Source organism: Montipora foliosa, chromosome 2 (assembly GCF_036669935.1).
Source record: "Montipora foliosa isolate CH-2021 chromosome 2, ASM3666993v2, whole genome shotgun sequence".
NCBI lineage: Eukaryota > Metazoa > Cnidaria > Anthozoa > Scleractinia > Acroporidae > Montipora > Montipora foliosa.
Genome location: NC_090870.1, coordinates 2,765,686 through 2,788,185, shown reverse-complemented (window position 1 = coordinate 2,788,185; position 22,500 = coordinate 2,765,686). Strand labels below are relative to the sequence as shown.

Genomic DNA, 22,500 nt, shown 5'->3' with positions numbered 1-22,500 from the left:
TCACAAAAGTAAAGGAAAAGAACTTCAAAAACTTGCATTCATTTTGAACTTAAGTTCGTAGGGTAATAAAAACATTTGAAAAAACACAGCCCCATTAAATTTACGCAACAGTTCGTCCTCAAGTTTTCCAAACTTTCAGCCACTACTCAATCAGCTACCTTTCTGGAGCTTTTCCACCCTCCCGCTCACTTCTCTTTAACGTTTCATGATGATTCGGAAATAAATGTGCCATTCTTTTGCCAGCCAATTTTGACTGATCACGATCTTCTCTGATCCAAAGCTGTGCGATACTTATCTTCCACGGTTTTTGCAAAGGTTTTAAAACCTCAACTTCACTAATGCTTGAAGTAACGCATGACATATTACAGTTGCGTTACCTGCGCAGTAACGTTGGGCACAAACAATCAGCGTGAATGTCCTTACCAACAAAATATAAAGCGTTTTTAGATGGCTCTTTTGTTGCCATGGTAACCTATTATGTCACATTGACAAGTACACCTTGGTACCATAACGTTGCCTTAACATGAAACAGTGTTGTAGAGTTCAGGGCTGCAAATAACAGCCAGTCAATGGACAGCCGGGGGCGCAGTGGTAAGATCTCTGCCTTCCAACCCTAAGGTCCCAGGTTCCATTCCCGGTTCTGCCGAGACTGGAATATTTGGCGACCTTCTTTCCTCCTAAAGTTCACTCAGCTTTCCATCCTTCCGAGGTCGGTAAAATGAGTACCAGCATGCATGGACTGCTTAGAAGCGGCTGCTATTTGCGCCAGTATATGCTTCCAGTCCATTGGGGGTAAATTGATCATTGTAAAGCACCTTTGAGACGTTAGTGACAGGGGCGCTATATAAATGGGCCACTTTACTTTTACTTTACAATGTCCGGTCAAAAATAGGTTTTGTCCGGTCAAATACTTAGATGGCAGGACAATTTGTCCGGTCATTTACGCTGGTAGGAAAAAAAATTGTTGGCGTTTGTGAAAAAGGAGGGGAAAAGACGGATACTTAACTACCAGACCAAGAACTCTAAACAAATGATTCGTAGTAGTCATAGAATATCTGGCTATCATTTTCGCTTTGTCATTCACCAAGTCGTCACCGCAAATTAGCTGGTCTTACAGATGTGTACCGGTCACGGCTGTGAATTACTTTATTATTAGTCCATGTGGGTTTTGTAAACATGATTGGATAACAAAACCTCTCAGTGTCGGTACAAGGGTCATGGCACCCTTTGTCTTCAAAATTTAAGTGTGACAATAACAATAAAAAGAAAGCAAGTTTAGATTCATTTGTCTACTTGTCGACATTTCCGTGCGAATCACTTAAGCTATAAATACCACGATTAACTTAACATTCTATTTTCAAGGGAAGCAAACCTTTTTAGCAGTAAATTCACATAATTATGACAACATGTAAACTTTACCTGGCCTATATAAGCGATTCATCTCAAACGATTGACCAAGGATTTCATTGTATTAGGTGCCATGCCATGTGTCATGTGGGTCGTTTATATAAAATATTTGAAAAATTCTTCTCAAACTTTACTGAAGCAAAAATGCAGTAAGTTTAGATTAAAAAGGCTCAAAGGGAAGAACTCAATCATCACTTCTGGCATGCCCCTAATAAAAGCTTTGGTTACCAAAAAGCTTTTCAGTGATAGTAATGCACCGGTAGATAAGAATTGGATTTATGGACATCATACTTTGCAAGGATAAGGAAATGTTTTCCCCATGGATGATGGAGTATAGACTTGAAATTGACGAAAAGTAGCTAAATTCAGGTTTTATAGCGATAAGACATACTCGATGTTTGTCCGGACAAAAATTGGATATGTCCGAACAAAAATAGGTTTGACTGGACAATTTGACTGGCGCCAGCCGGGAAATTAATTGCAGCCCTGAGAGTTCATCCTTCAATTAAGACATTCCCTTTAAATTGTTGAAACTGGCTTGAGCCATGTTTAAAATGTTTAAATTACCTGCCAATAGCCCTCCAAGTAAATTTCTTTGAAGCAACTAAAAAATAAAGAGTATAACTTCTAAGGTTGGTGGCATGGTTACATGTACTTATACACGTATAATATGTTTAACAAATTGAATGTGGTTCATGGTTGTCTGTACTCTTGTAGACAATGATGTTTGTCATCAAACTGGTGGAAATGATGTGAATTCACAAGGCGTAACCGAGTGAGTCCACAACAAATCTTGACCACTGTGATGACGAATATCATTATAGAGACAATGTGACACACATTTGATTTGTTTGTTACCACAATATTCAACACCACAGGAAATGTTTATTTCAGAGCATGACCAAGATCATGACACCAAAAAAAAAAAACGCTTGCAAGCGTTGTCAAATTAGTCAAACAGATAGCGAGATTACAAGCAATTGTGGTAAAAACATTGGTAGCATTAAGTCAGAAGTCAGACTCTATCTCTTCGCTACTACAACTGTTACAGTAAATTAACCTCCACAGGGAAATGCCTAGAGACTTCACTCTGTCTAGTGCCAGGCAATCTTACTTGTTAATTGGTTCAATTAAGAGTGAATGGGTTAACAGAAAATAAGAAAACAAGATGCATACCCCTGCAAATTGGGCAGCTGGATCGACATCACTTCTCTCTTCCTCTTCATTACTGAGAGCAAATAACAAACAAAATCTTAACAAAAGGTAACACAACTGAAAGCACAATCTATCTGTCTGTATAAAGGAAGTACACGAACAAGGATTGTTGACGAATATTTTGCACATGTGTGTACAAAAATGCATCTCAAATTATTACTCTCATTACCATTTTGGATGCCCAACCATCTTGCTTTGAGTTACAAGAACAGCATTACCAGTAAATAATTAAAATTACCAGTAGTGAGCAAAAAAAACATTTCCAAAAATCATTTTTATTTACAATAACTTGTTGACAGTTGAGGCCACTTCAGAAAACATATATGACCAACCAAAGAAATTATACATACATATTTAAGTAACGGCTCACCATAGGGGCTTTCCAGGGCCAATCAAACACAATAAACGACGGAACACAAAAACAACAACTGTTAAGAATCCCAACTGGTTGGAGGCAAGGAAGTTGGCTATTTACAAGTGCAGCTGGGAAGTTGAACCAGGGACTACCAGGAACAAATTTAGAGAGTGGTCAGAGTGGGTCTTGAACCCGGGATATCTGGATCTCAAGGCAAGTGCCCTAACCACTGGGCCACACTGCTTCCTTCTATCAGTTGTGATAGACAAAACAAAGCTTCAATGTACTAACCTGTCACTTAATTGTTCAATAAATTCTCCCTGACACTGTGAGCAAGTGAATTCCTAGCAAATGAAAAATAATCAAAGTCCAATTTGCGAGCAGCGTTAGTGAAGACATGAGAGTATCCATCCCCCTTTCCACAACCACTCAGGTTTGATTGATAGATTTGGCATTTACTGGCACATACAGTGGCCCACAAGGGCAGAACACAACTCAATATTGAGCGGGATTCTTTCTATGTAGAGCAGAACAGTGTTTCATGATGCAAAATTAAATTTCACGATACACAACAAAGATTTGGAAGACTGGTAACAAGCACAGGCAACTTCGCATCATCTGATCATACAACCTTGTGCTGGTAAGTACTTTGTGTGAGATTACTTACATTGTCCCGACTTAATGAGTGTTACTGTGTGTAAGACCACATAAATGTAAGATGTGCAAGGCTACGTGCATATTAAATGTAATATAAAAACCAAAATTCAAAGTTTAGAATTATGACATGGACAGCCAAACAGTCCTCTACCGATCAGCTCTCCCACCTTGAGGAGGCTCAAACCAGTTTCAACACTTCCAAGTGACGCTCTTATTAGAAGGAATGGCACCACAACGTTGTATCATGTATTGGCAATATTGCGGTACCAAATGAAACACTTATTATTGCTGAACAAGATACAGTCATTATTGTGACTTCTTATAAGGCTTGTGTTTGTAGCCGATATAACGCACGCTCTGATGGGCTTATTGTGACTGAATTGTAGGGCATTATTCTCCCGTAATGCCCACTGGCCAATTATGGGCTTGCAAAAACAAAGCAAAAGGTAATAAAAAGCCATATAATAAACTACTTACTAACCAAGCTAGCTCGAGCCGTACTGGGGAATATTGGCCCTCTGTCTTTTTTGTAAGGACCTCGCTGCGCTCGGTCTGCACTGCCACGACCTTGGGCCAAGATTCCCCAGTACGGCCCTTGCGCTCAGTTAGTTGATTATAATTATTTCACCGTGGCAATGGGCAAGCCCTGTAAAAGCACCCTTTATTTTGTCCTTAGTTGCTTGTATCTCAAAAACGAACAAGGTGACCCCCATTTTTTGAAGGGAGCTCTGGACAAAACTTTGTCCTCAAACTTTGTTTTGTCTTCTGGACAAAACTTTTTAAAACTTTGCCGAAAGTTTCATTGTGGCCTCCTAATCACTTTTCAGCAATAAAAAAGGGGGGTCAATTGTTCGTTTTTGAGGTATGAGCAACTAAATCTGAAAAAAAGGGTGTTCTTGCCAGGCTTTCCTGTTGCCACGGTAACTTATACATTGCAATAATGATCACATCTTGTTTGGAAATAATCTGTTTCATATGGTACCATAACATTGCTGTTACATGATACAGTATTGTAGCATTATTCAATCTAAACAGAGAGCCAAGTGTTCAACACTTCAAGTGTTGAAACCCTTTCGAGCCTCCTTAAGCCGTTGTTAGCTACCCTCCTGGTTCTGCTAGCCATTATGATTTTAAGAGAACAGTTTAATTTTTTTAATCTAAAGAATACCTAAGAAGGGTTAAGTTTTTGCAAACGTTGGCCGTGTAGCACGTATGTTTCAGAATTAACTATTGGAGGGTAATACGAAGTGCTATTTTCTACCCATGTAAACCAGGGTGGGAATTAAACCCACTACCTTTGGGTTAGATCACCACTGCTCTACCGACTTATTTAAAACAAAATAATACTGCAAGGCTGGTTGTACGGCTGTGAGGATATATATATTTTTTATTTACCAATATTTGATCAGGCACAGCTTGACTTCTTCAGGGAGTTGAATGATTAATTTGCTGTTAACCCCCGGAAGAAGTCAGGCCGTGCTTGATGAAATATTGGTAAATCAAAAATATATATATCTTCACAGCCGTACAACCAGCCTTGCAGTATTATTTTGTTTTAAATCTACAAATTATTTGCTGGTTAGATCTCCCAAGATCTGGCACTTCCACTTTGTTCAGCTGGCCCTTGCATAAAATTTTTTTTACTAACATGTACTGGCTGAGCATTTTCCCACAGTTCTCTGTCGGTTGCAATTCAATCATGACAGGAAGAGGATTAACATAGGGGATATTCAAGGTTCATGACGTTTATGTTCTCCCTTAAGACACCAATAATGACAAGAGAAAAGCCGTCACTCAGCTACATCTGGTAGACAAGCTGTCCCAGGCCTGCAAGGAGTTTGGGCGAAGGATCAGCCTCAGGAAAACCAACATCCTGGCGCAAGGTGCTGAGTCCCCCCCAGTCATCAGAATCGACAACACGAAGCTGGAGGTTGTGGACACCTTCACCTACTTGGGCTCCACCGTGTCAACCCTGATTTCGCTCGACGCTGAGATCAGCTGCAGGATCGCCAAAGTAGCTGCTGTCATGGCCAAACTCAACAAGCGAGTGTGGAGCAATGACCTGTTGAGCAAAAGGACCAAGACGTGTGTCTACCAAGCTTGTGTCCTGTCAACTCTCCTTTATGGCAGCGAGTCATGGACAACCTATACTAGACAAGAGTGGTAACTCAACGCATTCCACTCCGCTGCCTTCAGCACCTGCTGCACATCAGGTGACAGGATAGAGTCACCAACACCGAGGTCCTGGAGTGCGTTGGCTCACTGAGCATGCCATCAATGCTCATTCAGCAATGCCTTAGATGGCTCGGCCATGCACATTGCATGGAGCCTGATTGCATGCCAAGAGAAATCCTTTATGGAGAACTGCGGGAGGGCGTCCGTCCCGTGGGTGAACCGTTGCTGCGCTACAAGGACATCAAAGCGAGACTTGCGATCTGCACTAATCGATACCAGTGCATGGGAGGACATCACCAATCACCAAGATACATGGCGGCAAAGTGTCAAAGTGGGGGTTTCAAAGGCGGAAGCGAATGCTAGAGTCCAGGCTACGTGCAAGAGAGCGGCGAGGAAAGAACGCCCAGCCTCAGCGCATGTTTTCACAAGATCCTGCCCATACGTAGTCTTACACATCTTACATAAGTGTGTTCTTACACACAGTAACACTCATCAAGTCGGGACAATATACTTAATCATATACAAAGTACTTGTTAGCACAAGGCTTGTATGATCATGTGATATGAAGTTGCCCGTGCTTGTTACCAGTCTTCCAAATTTTTGTTGTGTATAGTGAAATGTAATTTTGCATCATGAAAGTTTGTTCTGCTCTACGAAACTATTTTGAATCACAAAAGATTTTTGTGTACCATGAAAAATTATTTTGTATCAGGAAAGATTGTTGTGTATCCAGCTCAATATTGAGTTGTGTTTTGCCCTGTGGGCCACCATAGGCATAGGATGAGTTTGTTGGTTTTCTACACAGCTGTGAGATGTTTTACTCTGGTTACTCCAGAATTAGTGTTGCCAAAAAACAATCAAGTTACAGAGGTCTTATGGGTAATTAAATGCAAACCATAATAATTTATTGCTGCCGCAGTGAGTGAGCCTGAAGTGAAGGAAAGAGACAGCTCTCTAATTGGGAGAAGAACACATTTTTCATCAAAACACAAGGGATTGTGCTCAAAGGCGCAAGGAATTGTGGTAATGTGCGAATGGGGGAATTAAGATGCACCGTATGATCATTAGAGCCTGCTCTGTTTTTCATTTCAAACGAAGACAGTTTCACTGTCATGCAAGAAAAAAATAAGTTTCATTGAATGAAAAGAACCAAGAACTTGGAATGCTGTAGGAAACAAATCTTTTAACCACTTCTCCGATTCTCAGGTCTGTGTGGTACATCGTTTCTGAGTTATTTGCTGAAACGTTTCACACAACCCAAAAGAGATTTGTATGGAGACGCCATGTGATCCACCAACATGCCAACCGGTAATCAACGAAAACGTCTGGAATTCAATTTGCGATGAAAGCAATTACTTTTCACTCATGAGATAAAATACATGTATCTGTATGTTTCTTAAACCAAATAGCTTTGTATCATGGTGTCATGCCAGGTGACAATTCGGAAATTCAAACTGCTGTATCTTCAAAACAAAAGATGTCACAGAACTGGAGACTTGAAAAAAAGATTTATTTCGAGGTCATCTTTGACCTCCTTTAGATAACAATTGAGAAGACCTTGTGATTTTGATTTTAAATTTCATGTTGTCACTGTGAAAACCATCTGTTGTTTCTTTCTTCTCTCAAGTAAGGTCCAGAAGGAGGTCCAGCGAGGGGCCATTTTGGGGAGAAAAGGAAAGGAAAGTAACTTTATTTCAGTGTCTAGTCGTTCAAGCGCTGGAGCACTAATTCGGGACACAGTAAACTGAAATCAACAATTAAGGCAAATCAAGTCAAATGTTAGTTTTTAAATAGAGGGAAAACCAGAGCACCTGGAGAAAAACCTCTTGGTGCGGAGTAGAGAACCAACAAACTCAACCCACATATGACACCGCGTCAGGGAATCATCCCTGGGCCACATTGATGGAGGTGAGTACCCTCACCACTGTGTCATCCCTGCTCAAGACCTATTCAAATCTCCCTTCAATTTCACGCACAAACCGTTTGTTAAATTACTGGTACATAACTGAACATCTCCCTTCCACTTGGCAGCATTTCTAAATCTTAGGTAAACTAGTATAAATACAGGGCTCGAAATTGCAACCAATACAGTCGCATTTGCGACTAAATTTTACCCTTTGCGACTAAAATATCTGGAGAAGTCGCAAATTTGCGACTTTTTGTCACCTTCGCTCTTTCGAAACAAAAGGGTTAGCAGTTGCCACTTTCCTCCTACATTTGCTAAAATAAATAAATCACAAAATTATTTTGTTTCTCGCTGTGAAATTTCTCTGTAATTGTTGAGTAATTTAGCTGCGATGTTACGTGCACAGCTCCATTCTTTTGATCATTCGCCATTTTTAGCGGTTTCTTTACACACAAGTATTGCGGGCTCATATTTTTGCTAAACCACTGACAACACAATGCAACACGGCAATTTTACGACTAACATTTGCGAAATTGCGACTAAATTTTCGTATCTTGTCGCAAATTGCGATTGGATTTTTTAGTTAATTTCGAGCCCTGAAATATAATACATTAGAAATATAAATTATATTAATGAACGAAAGGATATATGAAATGAATCATATACTGAACTGCGAATAAAAGCTATATCATTTCGTTCATCGATTCATTCCTCACGGAAACATTAGAGACCACAAATGACCAGCTCCCAACCTCAGTGGCTTCATAGCGAGTTGGTTAGAGCGTTGCACTAGTATCGCGAGGTCACGGGTTCAAATCCCGTTGAAGTCCTGAATTTTTCAGGCTTCTCTACGCAATTGCAAAAATTGCATCCACAACTGCAAGGATCGTAGCTTTACTTGATAAATTATATTCCAAGGTCGTTACATGGTCGTATGGTCACTCCATAGTTTGCAGCCCCCTTTAATTCTTCATATTCTATGAATATTCGAATGAAATATGACACTCAATAACTACCATTATCGATTGATATGATAGAGTTCCTGTAAAACTTCAGTCATTAATTTAAATCGCTATCTGTTTCACAGATCTAAAATGATAAAATATTCTACGTGCATGCTGTTGTTGAAATGATTCTTAGTAATGATTATAAGTGACAGTACTAATAACCTACATTAGTTTTAACCTAAATCAGTCAGCAGCTTCTCTTCTGACGGAAGTTGCTCATTGAAAGAAAAATCGAGTTCCATATTCATAAAGTTTCAAATCGTAACGCCAGCAAGACAAAGTGAAAATTAGTCTTCCATAGTAAAAAGGACAGAATTTAGAATACCTTTATCACATGTTTAATTTCGTAAAAGGAAAACGAAAATAAAACCGAACTTTCAGTGTAAGCTTAAGATTTAGAGTCAATTCACATACGATCACATAGTTATATTTAACCAAAAAGTAGCTTCAAATAAATTATGGAATGTCAAAACTTACTGGGAGATTAAGTGAAACTTCTCGGTTGCATTCATGACAATAAAACCTCTCATTTTGTCTCTCTACTGCAGCTTCGGCCATCTTGCTGAAATCGACATAGACATGTCTACCGCTACCATTTTAGGAAACAATGACGTCATCAAACAGTGACGAAAAGGACCATGCTCCAGTTTTGCTACAGTCAGCCTCGAGCCGAGCCTCCTCCTCAGCTCGACCCCAGTCTTTGTCTTTGTCTTTGTCTTTGTCCTCTCTCGTCTCCTCCAGGCGCCCGCGATCATAGATTGAAAAAAACAGGAATGCGTGAACGATCAACAACTCTTGCGCAAGGTAGAATGGTTGTCGTATGGGACTAGGATGGTAGGTTGCCGTTGTTCTCTTTTTTGATTCCTCATGCAAAATCTTGATTTGGCTTTATTCTTTACGTACAGGGGGACCTTTTGAAGGAATTACCATCATTCAATCAAAAGAACTTTTCAAAATATTCTGCCGATGCGGGTACCAAGCCCTCGGTAGGTGATCAACTCGTTTTGCTATTTTCTGTCTTTTTATTTTTCAGGTACTTGCTTTTATATAAAGGGAGAAACAGTTCTCTCATTTTTCAATGGCATATTTTAGAAATATGCCATTGAAAATTGTTGCATTGAATAGCATATAATTTGCAATGACCTTGTTCATAGCTTTGTCGCTCGTTTACACTCCACTGGCAACGTACAGAATTTGTAAGATGTGACTGAGTCAGTAACTTGTCTACTATACTATTTTCTGACCTTGCATCCTCACAACTGTTTATTATATCGCTGCCTTTTTCTTACACAGAATCGTAGACCTGTCGTTTATTTACCAACGAGAGAAGATGGAACAAATGAACAACGTAAGACAGTCCTTTGCCAAAGATATCATTGACGTCACCAATTTATACAAGCTCTGCTGTTTTGAATAACATCAACAGTGATCGTAAACAGATATCTTCAATTCCCTGTAGTGCACGAAATGTACACTGTAAATCACCCCCCCCTACCCCCCCCCACACAAAAAAAAAAACCAGGAAAAGGAGGAAAGAGAGCTAATGTTCCAGCCCCAAGGGCATTTTTTCCATTCCAATATTCCCACTTGTGCCTGCCTACCAGTGAAAAGATACACCACCTGCATCAAAACATCACTAATGACAGAATAAACAGCCAGCAAGGTTTTTTGATGGCAAGCAAAAAGTAAGGATAAACCACAAAGTTATGTTGTGTTCCTTTCTGTTATTTTAGTCGCTGTCTGGTTCGGTGTAGTCTCTGCATGACAAAGTTCTAGGTTCTAATCCTCCAGCAGGGAAATTCCCCAGTCCAAAGGGCAAATCTTGTCCACGACCCCACATAATGGGAGAGTTTTGAATGTTGCACATTCAGTTTTTTCCCGCTATGTCCCCGCTTTTCCCAGGTTAGGGGTGAGGAGGGGAGAATTTACATTGACTAGTGCATAATATTGTTACATTGGTATTCTTGTATTGATCATTAGCTTCAGATAACTCAACCGTTTATCAGGTTAGCCCCCAATCTCAGGACAATAATTAGATAAAGGAAAAAGGACAGCCGGCTTGCATGCATTACAGTAGTTTATCTTTAGTTTTTCTCACACATAATTTCCTCTTTCCACTGTTGAATGACTTCGTTCAAATAAAATATGAATAATTTATTAAACCTTAAGATGAGGGATCTGAAAACTTTGTTATTTCCCCCTGGTATGAAAAGGTTCCAAAATGGGAAACATGAAAAATTGTTTTACCACCTCAACCCTTACTCTCCCTAAAGTTCCAATTACATGTTTTTCTCTGTCCAATACGAGACAATTTTTCTCATTTGTGGACAATCCCTCATGCATGAAAGGGTTAATACAGCTAGCAATATATAAACCTGGTGGCTTGCAGCATACTTTTAATCACCCATGAACATAATCCTGTTTCCACTTCCAAGAACAAGAGAGAAAACAATATATTTATAACTGTTATTGACCGTATGGATTCACTCATATTGATTTCATAATATAGTTATTGCAATACAAAACTTATAATGATATAGCAAAAGTTATCTTTAAAATGGTTAACTTACATTACATGTCAAATGTGCAGATTGTTATATATGCATCATGTGGTAGACTAGGTCAATACTAAGCTAATGTTGGCCTGAACAGTCAAGGTGCTCCAGTACCAGATTTTGCAATAATCAGATACAAGTACCATTCAGTGGTAGTCGAAATAAGAGTAACAAAGGAGTATGATAGAATCTTTCTGTTTCATGGAATAAGGAAGTGGTCTATGAAGGGGAAGTCAAGGTTCAGTGATTATTACAGTACCTTTTTTAACTGGTACTTTATGGTAAATTGATTGTTTTCAGCAAATGTTGGTTTAATCACTTGAATTATTACCTTTTCTAACTGCAGTTATCGTCACTGACAAAGGAAACATTCTATTGAGATATCTTCACCGGCAGTGGGAAGTAAAAGTGAGTTGATCATTCAATATTATTAATAATGATTATTGTTGTTGTACGGGTATTCCTTATGTACTGGATCTTAGTACATGTATTGTGTAATGTTAAAAAATTCAAATTGTGCTTCCCTTATTTGTCTTTGCAGAGTGCTCAGTGCGGTAAAAAACGTGACATTGAAGGTGCAGACCTTGCAGAAAGCTCAGAACCATCAAGAAAGGCAAAGCGACTAGATCATGAAGACTATAGCCCCCCAGACTGAAATAATGTTATCTGTTTGAGGTGAAATTCAACAATGGTGAAATTTCTTAAAGAGAACCCAACCAGACTGAATAAGACTGAATAACTCCTGACCAAGTCTATTAAGTTTTAACCTGCATACTGAAGCAATTGTCAAAAGCAGTAATTTTTTTTGCTGGCAGGTACATCCTTTACAATAATTGTTAATAATTATTATTTTGTTAAGCAGTCAAGGATGACTTGTCGTGGCCAACAGAACAGTACCATAGCTGATAAGAATTATTATTATCGGATAACATTAACATTATTATTGTCAGAGGGTATAGCATTTTATTACTGATTGAACTGAAGATAAAGGTCTCTCTTTAGCTCTGTAAATATTTAAGATGAGACTTCATTTTTATTTTTTTGCTGATTTTCTTTTTCATCTAAGAAATCTGAGAATGCAGTGAGAAGTAGAAGAAAGGGACAAAATGTGAAAAATTACCCGATGGCTTTTTTTGTTTTGCTTTTGCCTGATGATGAGAGGAAACAAAATTGCTCAAGGCTCAGCACTTTGTTTCATGCTTGCATTAGATGAAATCTGAAGGGTATGTTTCCAATCATTTCTAGGGAATTTTTGTGTTCTTTACCATTGCTTGTACAATAGGCACTAGCAAAGTTTTCAAATGACAAATAACGAGTTTTAACAAGAAAAAATTAACTGGGGTCAACACTGTAGTGCTTCTTTTCATTCCATCACACAATGGGACAGTTAACTACATAATAATATTTTTAGTGCTGTTGACAGTGGTATGACTGAATTATGTTTTTGTCTGAAACACTTCAGATACTGATGACATTAGTAGGAAGCTGTATTGTATTGAGGAAAAGAAATAAATTATTATTTAAGTCCGGAAGATTTGTATACTCTTTAATTTGGTCACTGTAAATAATTTATTGATAATAATTACTAAAAGTATGTCATCTTTCAGTTAGGTTTGAAGAAGTAGTTTGATCCGCCACACATAATTTTGACGAACAGGCTATGAATCCATTATACACAAAAAAAAAATCAAAAATACTAATTTATTGAAAAGCTATCGGTATAGTGCCGTAAGAGTGGATCTCTTAAAAAATGATATTTAGGAAAGGTTGCATTTGCGCTTCAGTTTCACCCAAAGTTGTTGTTTCTTTCTTAATTGTTAGCCTTTCATATTGTTTTTCATTAAATTACTGGTGTTACCTTTCCAGAAAAGCATGTAACTATGCACACTGTTCCAAAGACCTGGATAGTGGGGTGCATTTGAAATCATCTACAGAGACCTTCTCTGTGAAAAAGAGGAAATTACACACTACTGCAAAAAACCTTTGTTGTTGATTACCCAGCTTAAGGAAAGTACCAGTAAAAGTTAATTAATATTAACTGAAGGCTACATGCAATATCTTTTACTTTGAACATTTTCTCCCTGGAAAAATCCACTTGACATTGAAGATGAAACCTAGGCCTCTTCCATGTTAACTCTAAGGCAGTGGACATCGTTTCAAGGCTTATGCCACTTATTAAACACAAACAACCAAAATTAATAGTCATTTTGTCGCCTTCCACCAATGCATCTCAAACCAGACGTCATACAGCCAGTTGCATTTGCTGGTTCTTTAATCCACTTCAAGAGGTCAGGGTTGAGGTCAATACGGTTTTCCAGACATTATTTCATTTGATAATTAAGTGAAATACCACTGTCTGGGTGAGGGTAGTCTTGAAGACTTAACTGAATAGATTGTAATGTGAAGTACACTCTATTCAGTTAACTCTGTTTAAAATATAAGTGCTACACGGCCAACGTTTTTATAAACGTAACCTTTCCTAGTCTTGAAGACTGTTTAGGATGACATTGACTGACGTTTTGGCAACCTTATCTTCAGAAGAGTGGGCATTTCCACAACCTGAGCAGAAGTCATCTTCACTTGACTCTGAAGATGACTTCCACTCAGGTTGTCAAAGCATCAGTGTCATCTCAAACAGGAGTACACCTGCCCAGATAATCGTACTTCAATTTATTGTTACAATACGACTCCTGGGTTGAAACCATTTAGGGCCTCCCTAATAAATGCAGCACTTTGTTTGCTCAACTCTTAAAGGAAAGTGATCATATTACTTTATGAAGTGCAAACGTTTTTAAGGTACTTCCAGTCCAACCTTGGGTCTGGATCATCAGAGGCGTGCTTGAATCTCACAAGTCATATTTTCAAGGGGATATTTACCATACATTGTAGGTATAGATATGCCATAAAGTCTTTCAACTGTGCAAACATGCGTATCAGTTTTACACTTTATGATGTAGTTTTTTTATTAAGTCATCCTTTTACCAAAAAAATATTTCATTGCTATCATTAAAAAGTTGCTTCTACTCTTGCTTAGTAGTTTTTCATTTTACCAAATACAATTTACTATGCAAAGAAATCTATCGCAGATCATCATTTTTGCTATATGACTATTAAAAGCAAAAATTGCACTCTAGCAAGGATATTGTTGACACCATGTATTGCAATAAAAATCCTTAATGTACATATACCAACCAAAGCATCACACGTTGCCTGCTAATATAGCAAATCCAGCAAAAAATGTTACAAACATGTTCTTCTAATTTTACCCTTTAATATAGCATGTAAAGTTAAGACAACCTTTGTGTAACCATACTACAGGCACTGTACCAACTTCTTGTTGGCAGCAATATCATTGGTGTTTGGTACTGGAGGGACACTTCCTGATAAGGGAGATTACCAGCAAAATTAATTTCATGTTCTTGTAAGACAATGAACAAGCATCACAGTTCCTTTTTTGTGACTTCGTACCGGGTAAATAGGTACATTCGTGACATTCTATTCTTGTTGATAGAGAAGTTCAGGTAGTTCTTACAAGGGGACATTTTCTCATCATCTTAACCTGCGTAGATCCTAAACACCTTCCCACAAAAAAGGTAAACTAAGAATTAATGGGATCTAAGGAGTTGTCAGATAGTGTAGCTAATGAGCTTGGTAATCCACACCATCCACTTTGTGACAGTTAATTCTTATACATCTGACAACCTGGGCACACGATACTGTTGTTCTAAGACTGATTAAGGTAATCCTGGATTATGGGAAATAGCCTAACCCTAACCCTAACTGTAAGGAATATTATTGCAGTTTATTTCCTGATCAGAAAGAAAAAGTTTCCACAAGATTTTCAGTTGCAGATTAAAGTGTCAATCAGCTTTTGAACAACTGGGATACCAGACTAATAAGGGGCTTACTTTCTAAAGAAACTGCGGTGCTGTGTCAGCGAGGAGTAAATTCAGGTTTTATCAAATGAGTGGATAAAGATAAACGAACTACCAAAAGAGGAGCCAATATTTCAAGCCTTAGCCATTTGTCAGGGGCTAATAAAGGAAAAGTCAGATCATAAAATTATAGTTTGTCTGGGTGATTCATTTACCTTTATCATCTTGTGGAATAAAAACTAGTTTTCATAATATGGAATACCACCTTACAGCACAAACAAGGTTAAGGGTTAGTGGTATTACTGCCCTCAAATGACAAGCACTCCCATTACTGTGCATGTTAATGTAGAATATTTATTGACTACTTTACTCTTACTTTTTGCCCAGCCTTGCTGTTACTTGTGTAGGTTATACAGATATGTAAATGCAGTTATGACACGAGTGGATTACTATCAAAATTTATATACTGTATTATAAACATTTAACTTATGAACGTTTTGAGAACAGTAAGAGCATGCTTCAAATTTGCTATCTACAAACAATTTGAGATCCTGGACCACCCACATACACTTAACAACAACTCCTTAACAACAACTCTCAAACGTTGACATAAAATACTGAATGTAAATAATTATGTTATTTAATAAAGTGGTGGTGGCGGTGACCTTGCTAGCAACCTAATTCATACACACTTCTCTTAAATAAAAGAAAATAAATATGAAACATAACAGGAAATTATGGTGAAAAATCCCAAATTGAGAGATTAAACTACTGCATTGTTGAAACACCTTACAAAAATTTTGATCTGGAGTATCAAGATGAATATTCATACCTGGGGCATTTACAGTATGTGCACATTCAGAAAGCCAACCATAAACACCATTATATAAATAAGAGCAAGAAGCTATTATATACACTCTTATTATAATACTTCACAAAACATCGCGTTTCTGTTTGGTCAATGATGAATGCATAAATAGAATACAGAGTACAAAAGAGGTCACAGAGTGCAATACAGAAGTTGCTATGGAAACAAAGTGATGGAGTGATTTTGTTGAGTATCATAATAAATAAAAAATTGTATAAACTTGCTTGTGCATTTTCATGATTAATTTTTATGGACACTCATGATGTTTTGAAAGTTTTCAAATTGCACTTGTCATTTTGAGTGACCATAAATCACAAAATGCCCAAGCAAGTTCATACAATTTCCTATACAATTAATGTCAGATTGGTGCCTAACATTAAAGGGGCTTTGTCATGGTAATTTTTACTGCTTGTTGTCTCAATTGAGTGTCAATTGGGTGTACTACTACTACTAATAATACTTTAGTTCACACCCATAGCAATCCTGACAACCCAAAAAGGGGAACAAAAAATTAAAATGTCCTTTAATCAAAATGTACAATGATTTTGAAAACAACAAATCTGATAAAGTTGGCCAATTTTTTTCAAATCTGAATCTACCCACTCCAGTTTTAGCCTCAGGTGATAAAACAATGTGGAACAGCATAACTTTTGAGTTAATATTAATACAAAATCGCCTTTAGCCTTCAGAGTGATAGTAAAAAGCATGACAAAACCTCTTAATGCACTAGCTCCAAAATAGGGAAACATTGTATGGTGAAGAAAACACCTAAGTTAAAACATGAGGCAACTATAATTATTATTAAGTCTGTAGTTGATTAAACTAATTCCTCAGTCTGTCTCAGGCCGTTTGTTGTTTTTGAGAAACACAAACTCTCTTGCTACTTGGTCATTGATCCTTTGTGAGAGAATTTTCAAAATTGTCCAGCCTTTAGAGTCCATTTGAATGAAGCGACCAAGAGCAGAGGAACACGCACAAGATCCCATCTCTGCAATGTTCTTCAAGTGCAGCACAGTCATTCCCACAAGGTTGTCTGTGCGAGCAAAGCAGTAATCCTTTACACAAATGTGAAGCTCATAATTATCCAGGACATCTTCATTGCCAAGAGTACTGCAAAAAGGACAAGGCAGAGTAGGAAATAAGCCTTGTTAGCATTACAGTGAACTCTCCACTAATGAACACTGTTGTAAGCAAGCAACCCTACATAAAAACACCTTTTTCAATTCCCCATTTTATCTTCCAGTCAAACTCTGTATTTACACAATCCCGTAGACAACCACTCTCTCAAAAAATTGGATTTTTGCGGACCCCCACACATTATAATTGACTCTTGGCAAAGAAATGTCTTTATATTGCAATTCAAGCAAAACTTCTGGTATGACCTTTGACAGAGCAGCAGAACAGTGGGGTCGGTTTTGTCAAATCTACATTTGTCCAGAGGAAAGCAAGCTGTCCGTTCATTCAATATGAACAAGAGTCCAACATGTATTTGTAGCGTCACGTTATGGGAATAATTCTCACTCTATTAACTCTGATTCTCGTAAGCAGACTTCTCTACTGACAGGCACTTTTCCCAATTCCCGATGGTGTCCACTTATGAGAGAAAAAAATAATAATATAATATAATAATAATAATATCTGATCTGCTAATCGCCCTTTCTCGCAGTCGGAGACTGAATTACGAAGGGCGCAGCTCAACGAGGTCGGACCGAAGGAGCTGTGCTGCCGGCTAGGCACTCCGCCCCTGACCACGACCCATGTATGACCTCGGAGCACAGCACCACAGCCTGATGGAATAGGCCAGGAGTCGATTTTGAGGAGGGAGGAAAACCGGAGTACCCAGAGAAAAACCCTCGGAGTCAGACTGAGATCGACTGAAACTCAGCCCACATACGACCCGAGGCCAGAGTTGAACCCGGGTCACAGAGGTGGGAGGCACGGTTGATGACCAGAGAGTTGACTGTATTACATGTAAGTGACCATTTTTTCATATTTTGAATGTTAAGATAAAATCCTGAAAAAAATTCCAGCAATAAATGGAGCTAACTCTTGCAAAGATCTATCACAAGTTGTATGAAAAAAATGAATGACAGTACAACAGGCTAAAACGTTCTCCTTGCTGCTTTTACAACCAACACTCCAGTAAGCTTTTTTATAATAGTCCAGTTCTAAGTTTGGTCAAAATAGTAAGAAATACGAGAAAACAAACATTTAAAATGGTCATGAATCTACAGACCTTCAATAAATTATTCAGAATGACATTGAATAAACAACAGAATTTTACCAACAACCTCGTTTCCAGAGTCCCTCTACTTCCCTTCCCTTCTGCTCCAGAGGAGAGACCCTGGGAATGAGGTTGTTTTACCAAAAGAAGGAGAGTTTACAGTCATTAAGTATGTAAATAGCTGATATAAATTATAGTTTATAGTCATTGTTATGTCAAAAAAGCTAAAAGTTGTAAGTTGAAACTTACAAGCAAACTGTTTCATTGTATGTAGGAGACCAATTGTTGTTCTTTGATTTTGTGGCATATTTACGCTTCTTGTCATTGAGATTTGGTCCAACAATGTTAACTTCCACAAAAGGACGAAATATTCCTGAAGTCAAAAGGAAGCGGCAGTGAATAACTGGGTAATTTTTACAACTGTACGCTGTTTAAAAAATAGACATGCAGCAAACATCAGAAATCGAAAAATGTTAACAGTAATCTTACCAGATGACTGCCATATCAAATCTCTTGCAGCAACAACTGAAAAAGAAAAAAATAAAATTAATAAAATCATTCCAGAATGTAGAATGCGCGAAATTTGATACACAAAAGCAGAATTTGCAGTTTTAATATTGATAGATAGAAATTTAACACCTTTAGAAAGACTGGTTTCAGATAATGTCAACTCCTGGAGATCTTAAATCTTTTTCTTTGCATAGACCCTCCCTATCATCTACCTACCACCCCGAGGAATTGGACCACCCCAGAACTTGACACCCCCTGAATTAACTTCTCTTTTCTCTCCCTGCCCCCCCCCCCCCCCCCACTTCAACAAAAAAAATTGACTGGGTTAGGGTTAAAATTGTACCACACCTAAAAAGTGGGCTGAGGGAGGCATGATTTAAAATCTGTCTGAATCCAAGGGGCTTGTAAAGTAACTGCTCCTTCTGCGTGCAAGAAAAGCCAGAAGCCGGAAATTTGTGACTAAAATATTAGCTTACAGACGAGAGAAGGTCCAAAGTCACTTTCATCCAGGAGATTTGGTGGCCCCATACAGTAGACCGGGAGATTTGTTCAGTAACCAGGACACTCCCGGATAATCAAGGAGAGTTGGCATATATGAGGTTCCAAACAACCTGCAGTAAAATACCTTGGACAAAAGAACCAGTCCATACAAAAAACATCACTAGATTATCAGCTTTTGTCATACCTTTGACAGTAACCTTGTGCTCTCCTGTACCAGGATGGGTGAACAGGTCAACCTGTACTGACACCTCCCCTACTGGGTTATCAACCCCTGGATCCTCTGGAAGTAGACAAAAGACATCATAGTTATGTAGTACACTTCACAAAAAAGTCTTGCCTAAAAAAAATAACATGATTGAAGGTTGTGAGGAATTACATGTAAAAGGTAATGTGTGAGCCTTCAGCCAAAGGAAAAGAGTCTCCTTCCCATTATAGTGAATTTTTGTAATCACTTTAAAACGCTGCCCCCATTCAAAATTCAGCTCTGCTCAATGTTTAAAATTAAATTGTGCCCTTTTATCACAAATTAAACATTTCATTCGATTTGGAGGAAAACTTAAACAAAAACAAATTCATGTTTACAAGGTTGTTTCATAATTTATCTAACATAGAAGCAATCAGTTGAAGCAAACCCTGTGAAGTTTGGCTCTTTACAAATTCTTTGATGAGTGAGTCTGTTGTTTGTGTGTAAAGTGACAGGGCAGACTTGAGGGACTGTAGTTGTGAACACTTGTCCAAGAAAGTCTTCTTCAGTCCACTGCCAGAGGCATGAAAGTAGTCCTTTAAATAGAATGTAATGATTATCAGTGGAATATAGAATGTAGAATATAGCAATAATCAGTGGAACATAGCCTTAAGTTAAATTATTGAAAGATATATTCACTATTGATAATAATTATGAGGGGAACAGGGTTAGTAGTGCAGTGGTGAGGGTGGTCACCCTTCACAAATGTGTGGACTTCCAAGTTGGACTGCATTTGTTGGTTCTTTAATCTGCTTCAAAAAGTAATTTTCTAAAAAAATTCTAGTTTTCCATTTTCTTCAAACAACAGCATTTAATGTCAAGTACTTTATTGATTTGATGTCTCTTTGATTTGGTAAACACTTGTGCTTGTCAATAAGCCTAATGTGCTAATTATGTGATTACCAGGGTAAACATCATTGCAGCATTGAAAAAGTCAAAACCTGGACTTTTTTTGTTTGAGGTCAGGGTTGGAAAATGAAATGAAAAAAAGTAACTATCAAAATTATTTAAAGTGTACAGTGTGTGCCTTATGAGTAATAGCAAGAAACAAGGGTTTGGTAACTGGAAAACCAGGGGCCTGTTTCTCTAAAGTCCCAAAACTTTCAGGTGTCAAAATTCCCTCTATCTTATAAGCCCACATTCGCCCAAAAGTCATTGCCCACCGTGACTGAATTTCGTGTAACACAAAATTACCTAAACATCTGAAATGTTGTTTCCCGCTTGATTCGCCTGAGTGCCTTTAGTCAATCACATCATGTATTTCGACAAGTCATCATTTGAAAAACAAAAACAAACGACCGCAATGACTTTTGGGCGAAAGTGGGCCTTTAAGAAGGGAAAGGTTTTAAGTTCACAATATTATTAGTTTCCTTTTAGGTATCTTAAAAGCATACTAAAAGATTAGCTTTTTAGTGGACAGCAGTTTCACAAATGGCTTTTTGGACCTGAAAGTAAAGGGTCCCAGGGTACAAGGAGGAAAATGTCATAAAGAGGTGCACAAAACAACCTTAACCCACTTTTTACTTTGAGTCCAGTTCCTGTAATAACAATCCTGGAAACATTTGTGAAAGGGAAACACTTTTACCACAGGACTAACGTTTCTTCCTTGATTCATCCTTACTAATTAAAACTGGACATTTCTGCAAATTACCTTTATTCTCACAAGAGCAGTTTCTAACACAGCACACTGTTTCAAACTCATGTTTCTGGAATCAAATTGGCTGGTTATTCCTCCCATCTCCTGAATAAGAAGAAAGAAAGTCAGCTGCATCACAACAAGTCCAACTAACCATAAATTATTTTTATGGTGGGTTAATGACTACAAAAGCAAAAAGCCAGAAGGTCAAGAAAAACGTTTCCTTTTTATCTTGATCGCTTAACCCTTTCACTCCCAAGAGTGCCACTTATAGATTTTACTCTGTCTAACGCCAGACGATTTTACTCGATTTTACTCATCACGGGGGTGAAAGGGTTAAAGGAGAGGCAGGAAAGATACATGTTGTTAAACTCCCACCCGAACCATTCACTGGGATTCCATAATTAATGGCAAAACATCTACCTTACCTTGACATCTATCAGAGGAGGTAGGACTACTATCTTTTCAATATTCTTCAAGTTCAACTTCCACAGTTCCTGGGAAGCATACACACAGTTAATCAAGAGGAATAACAAAGCACAGTATGAAAACATGCAGTAGTTACAAATGACATCACTTTTACAAGGTAAATAATTTTTCATAAGGTGCTTTTTGTATATAGGATTGATTATTATTCTTGTTGTCATCTGTCACTGTGTAAAAATTAATGTAGCCATCCCAGTTATAACCACAAAACCACTTTCCAACAGCTTCTGTGTTACAGCTTCAAACCAGATGTCAGTCAATAGATTTTGTGTCCTTCTTTCCATATTTCAGTTTTAAAAGCTGCTCTTTGATGCATGCATCAATAAATATTGTTACAGCATGCTTCTGGTTTGGTGGGTTTACAATGGTGAACTGCTTTAAATTTGTTAGCAAAATAGTAATGTTAATTAGAATAATAACAATATTAGTATAACAATAACAATTATTCAAAAACAGTGGATAGTGTTGAAGTCACACCCTGATTGGCTACTCAAACTTGTGCAGGATTTGTTTTCCCGAAAATACTGTATTCGCTGCAGAAATAAATGAGTTAAAATCATCTTTTTGTGCAACATTATCTCACTGTTTTAGTATAATTATGTTGTAGTTCACATGTAGTCCATTTTTTTCAAACTGGTTTAATTTTTTTTTTGATAACACCACCCATTTCAAAAATGTTGGGCATCTTTCTGTAATTAAGTGAACTCTTTATGGAGTACAGTTAGGTTGACAGTCTCTACTCAATCCTCGAAACTCGATTCTCGCATCACGAAGGTTGAGACGTTCAAGTTTCAAGACGCAAGAACCAAGGATCAAGAGTCAAGAAAGATGAACTTTGGAATAATGCATAAACTTGAAAAGAATTCAAGAAAGTGATTT

At 37.9% G+C, this 22,500-nt stretch overlaps 3 protein-coding genes across 4 annotated transcripts in view; 1 reads left to right on the top strand and 2 right to left on the bottom strand.

Annotated features, from left to right (window-relative positions):
* The window catches only part of LOC137992058 (E3 ubiquitin-protein ligase RNF126-like), a 19,961-nt gene extending 10,632 nt beyond the window's left edge, over positions 1-9,329 (bottom strand). The window contains exons 1-4 of the mRNA XM_068837139.1: positions 9,200-9,329; positions 3,269-3,321; positions 2,584-2,635; positions 1,975-2,011 (exon numbers count right to left, since the gene is read on the bottom strand). Of these exons, the coding sequence (XP_068693240.1) occupies positions 1,975-2,011; positions 2,584-2,635; positions 3,269-3,321; positions 9,200-9,280 (223 nt within the window). The 5' untranslated portion in view covers positions 9,281-9,329. The remainder of the gene's footprint in view (positions 1-1,974; positions 2,012-2,583; positions 2,636-3,268; positions 3,322-9,199) is intronic.
* A 147-nt stretch (positions 9,330-9,476) lies between these two features.
* LOC137992056 (DET1- and DDB1-associated protein 1-like) lies at positions 9,477-12,809 on the top strand. The gene is made up of 5 exons (XM_068837135.1): positions 9,477-9,556; positions 9,628-9,708; positions 10,016-10,070; positions 11,624-11,685; positions 11,819-12,809. The coding sequence occupies exons 1-5, from the start codon at positions 9,554-9,556 to the stop codon at positions 11,930-11,932; spliced, it is 315 nt and encodes a 104-aa protein (XP_068693236.1). The 5' UTR covers positions 9,477-9,553; the 3' UTR covers positions 11,933-12,809.
* A 2,536-nt stretch (positions 12,810-15,345) lies between these two features.
* LOC137992054 (protein unc-13 homolog B-like) overlaps positions 15,346-22,500 on the bottom strand; it is a 41,945-nt gene continuing 34,790 nt past the window's right edge. For both annotated transcript variants that reach the window (XM_068837132.1, XM_068837133.1), the window contains 7 exons: positions 21,564-21,632; positions 21,151-21,240; positions 19,888-20,035; positions 19,440-19,535; positions 18,734-18,769; positions 18,494-18,617; positions 15,346-17,130 (listed from right to left, as the gene is read on the bottom strand). In XM_068837132.1, the coding sequence (XP_068693233.1) occupies positions 16,851-17,130; positions 18,494-18,617; positions 18,734-18,769; positions 19,440-19,535; positions 19,888-20,035; positions 21,151-21,240; positions 21,564-21,632 (843 nt within the window). In that variant the 3' untranslated portion in view covers positions 15,346-16,850. The remainder of the gene's footprint in view (positions 17,131-18,493; positions 18,618-18,733; positions 18,770-19,439; positions 19,536-19,887; positions 20,036-21,150; positions 21,241-21,563; positions 21,633-22,500) is intronic.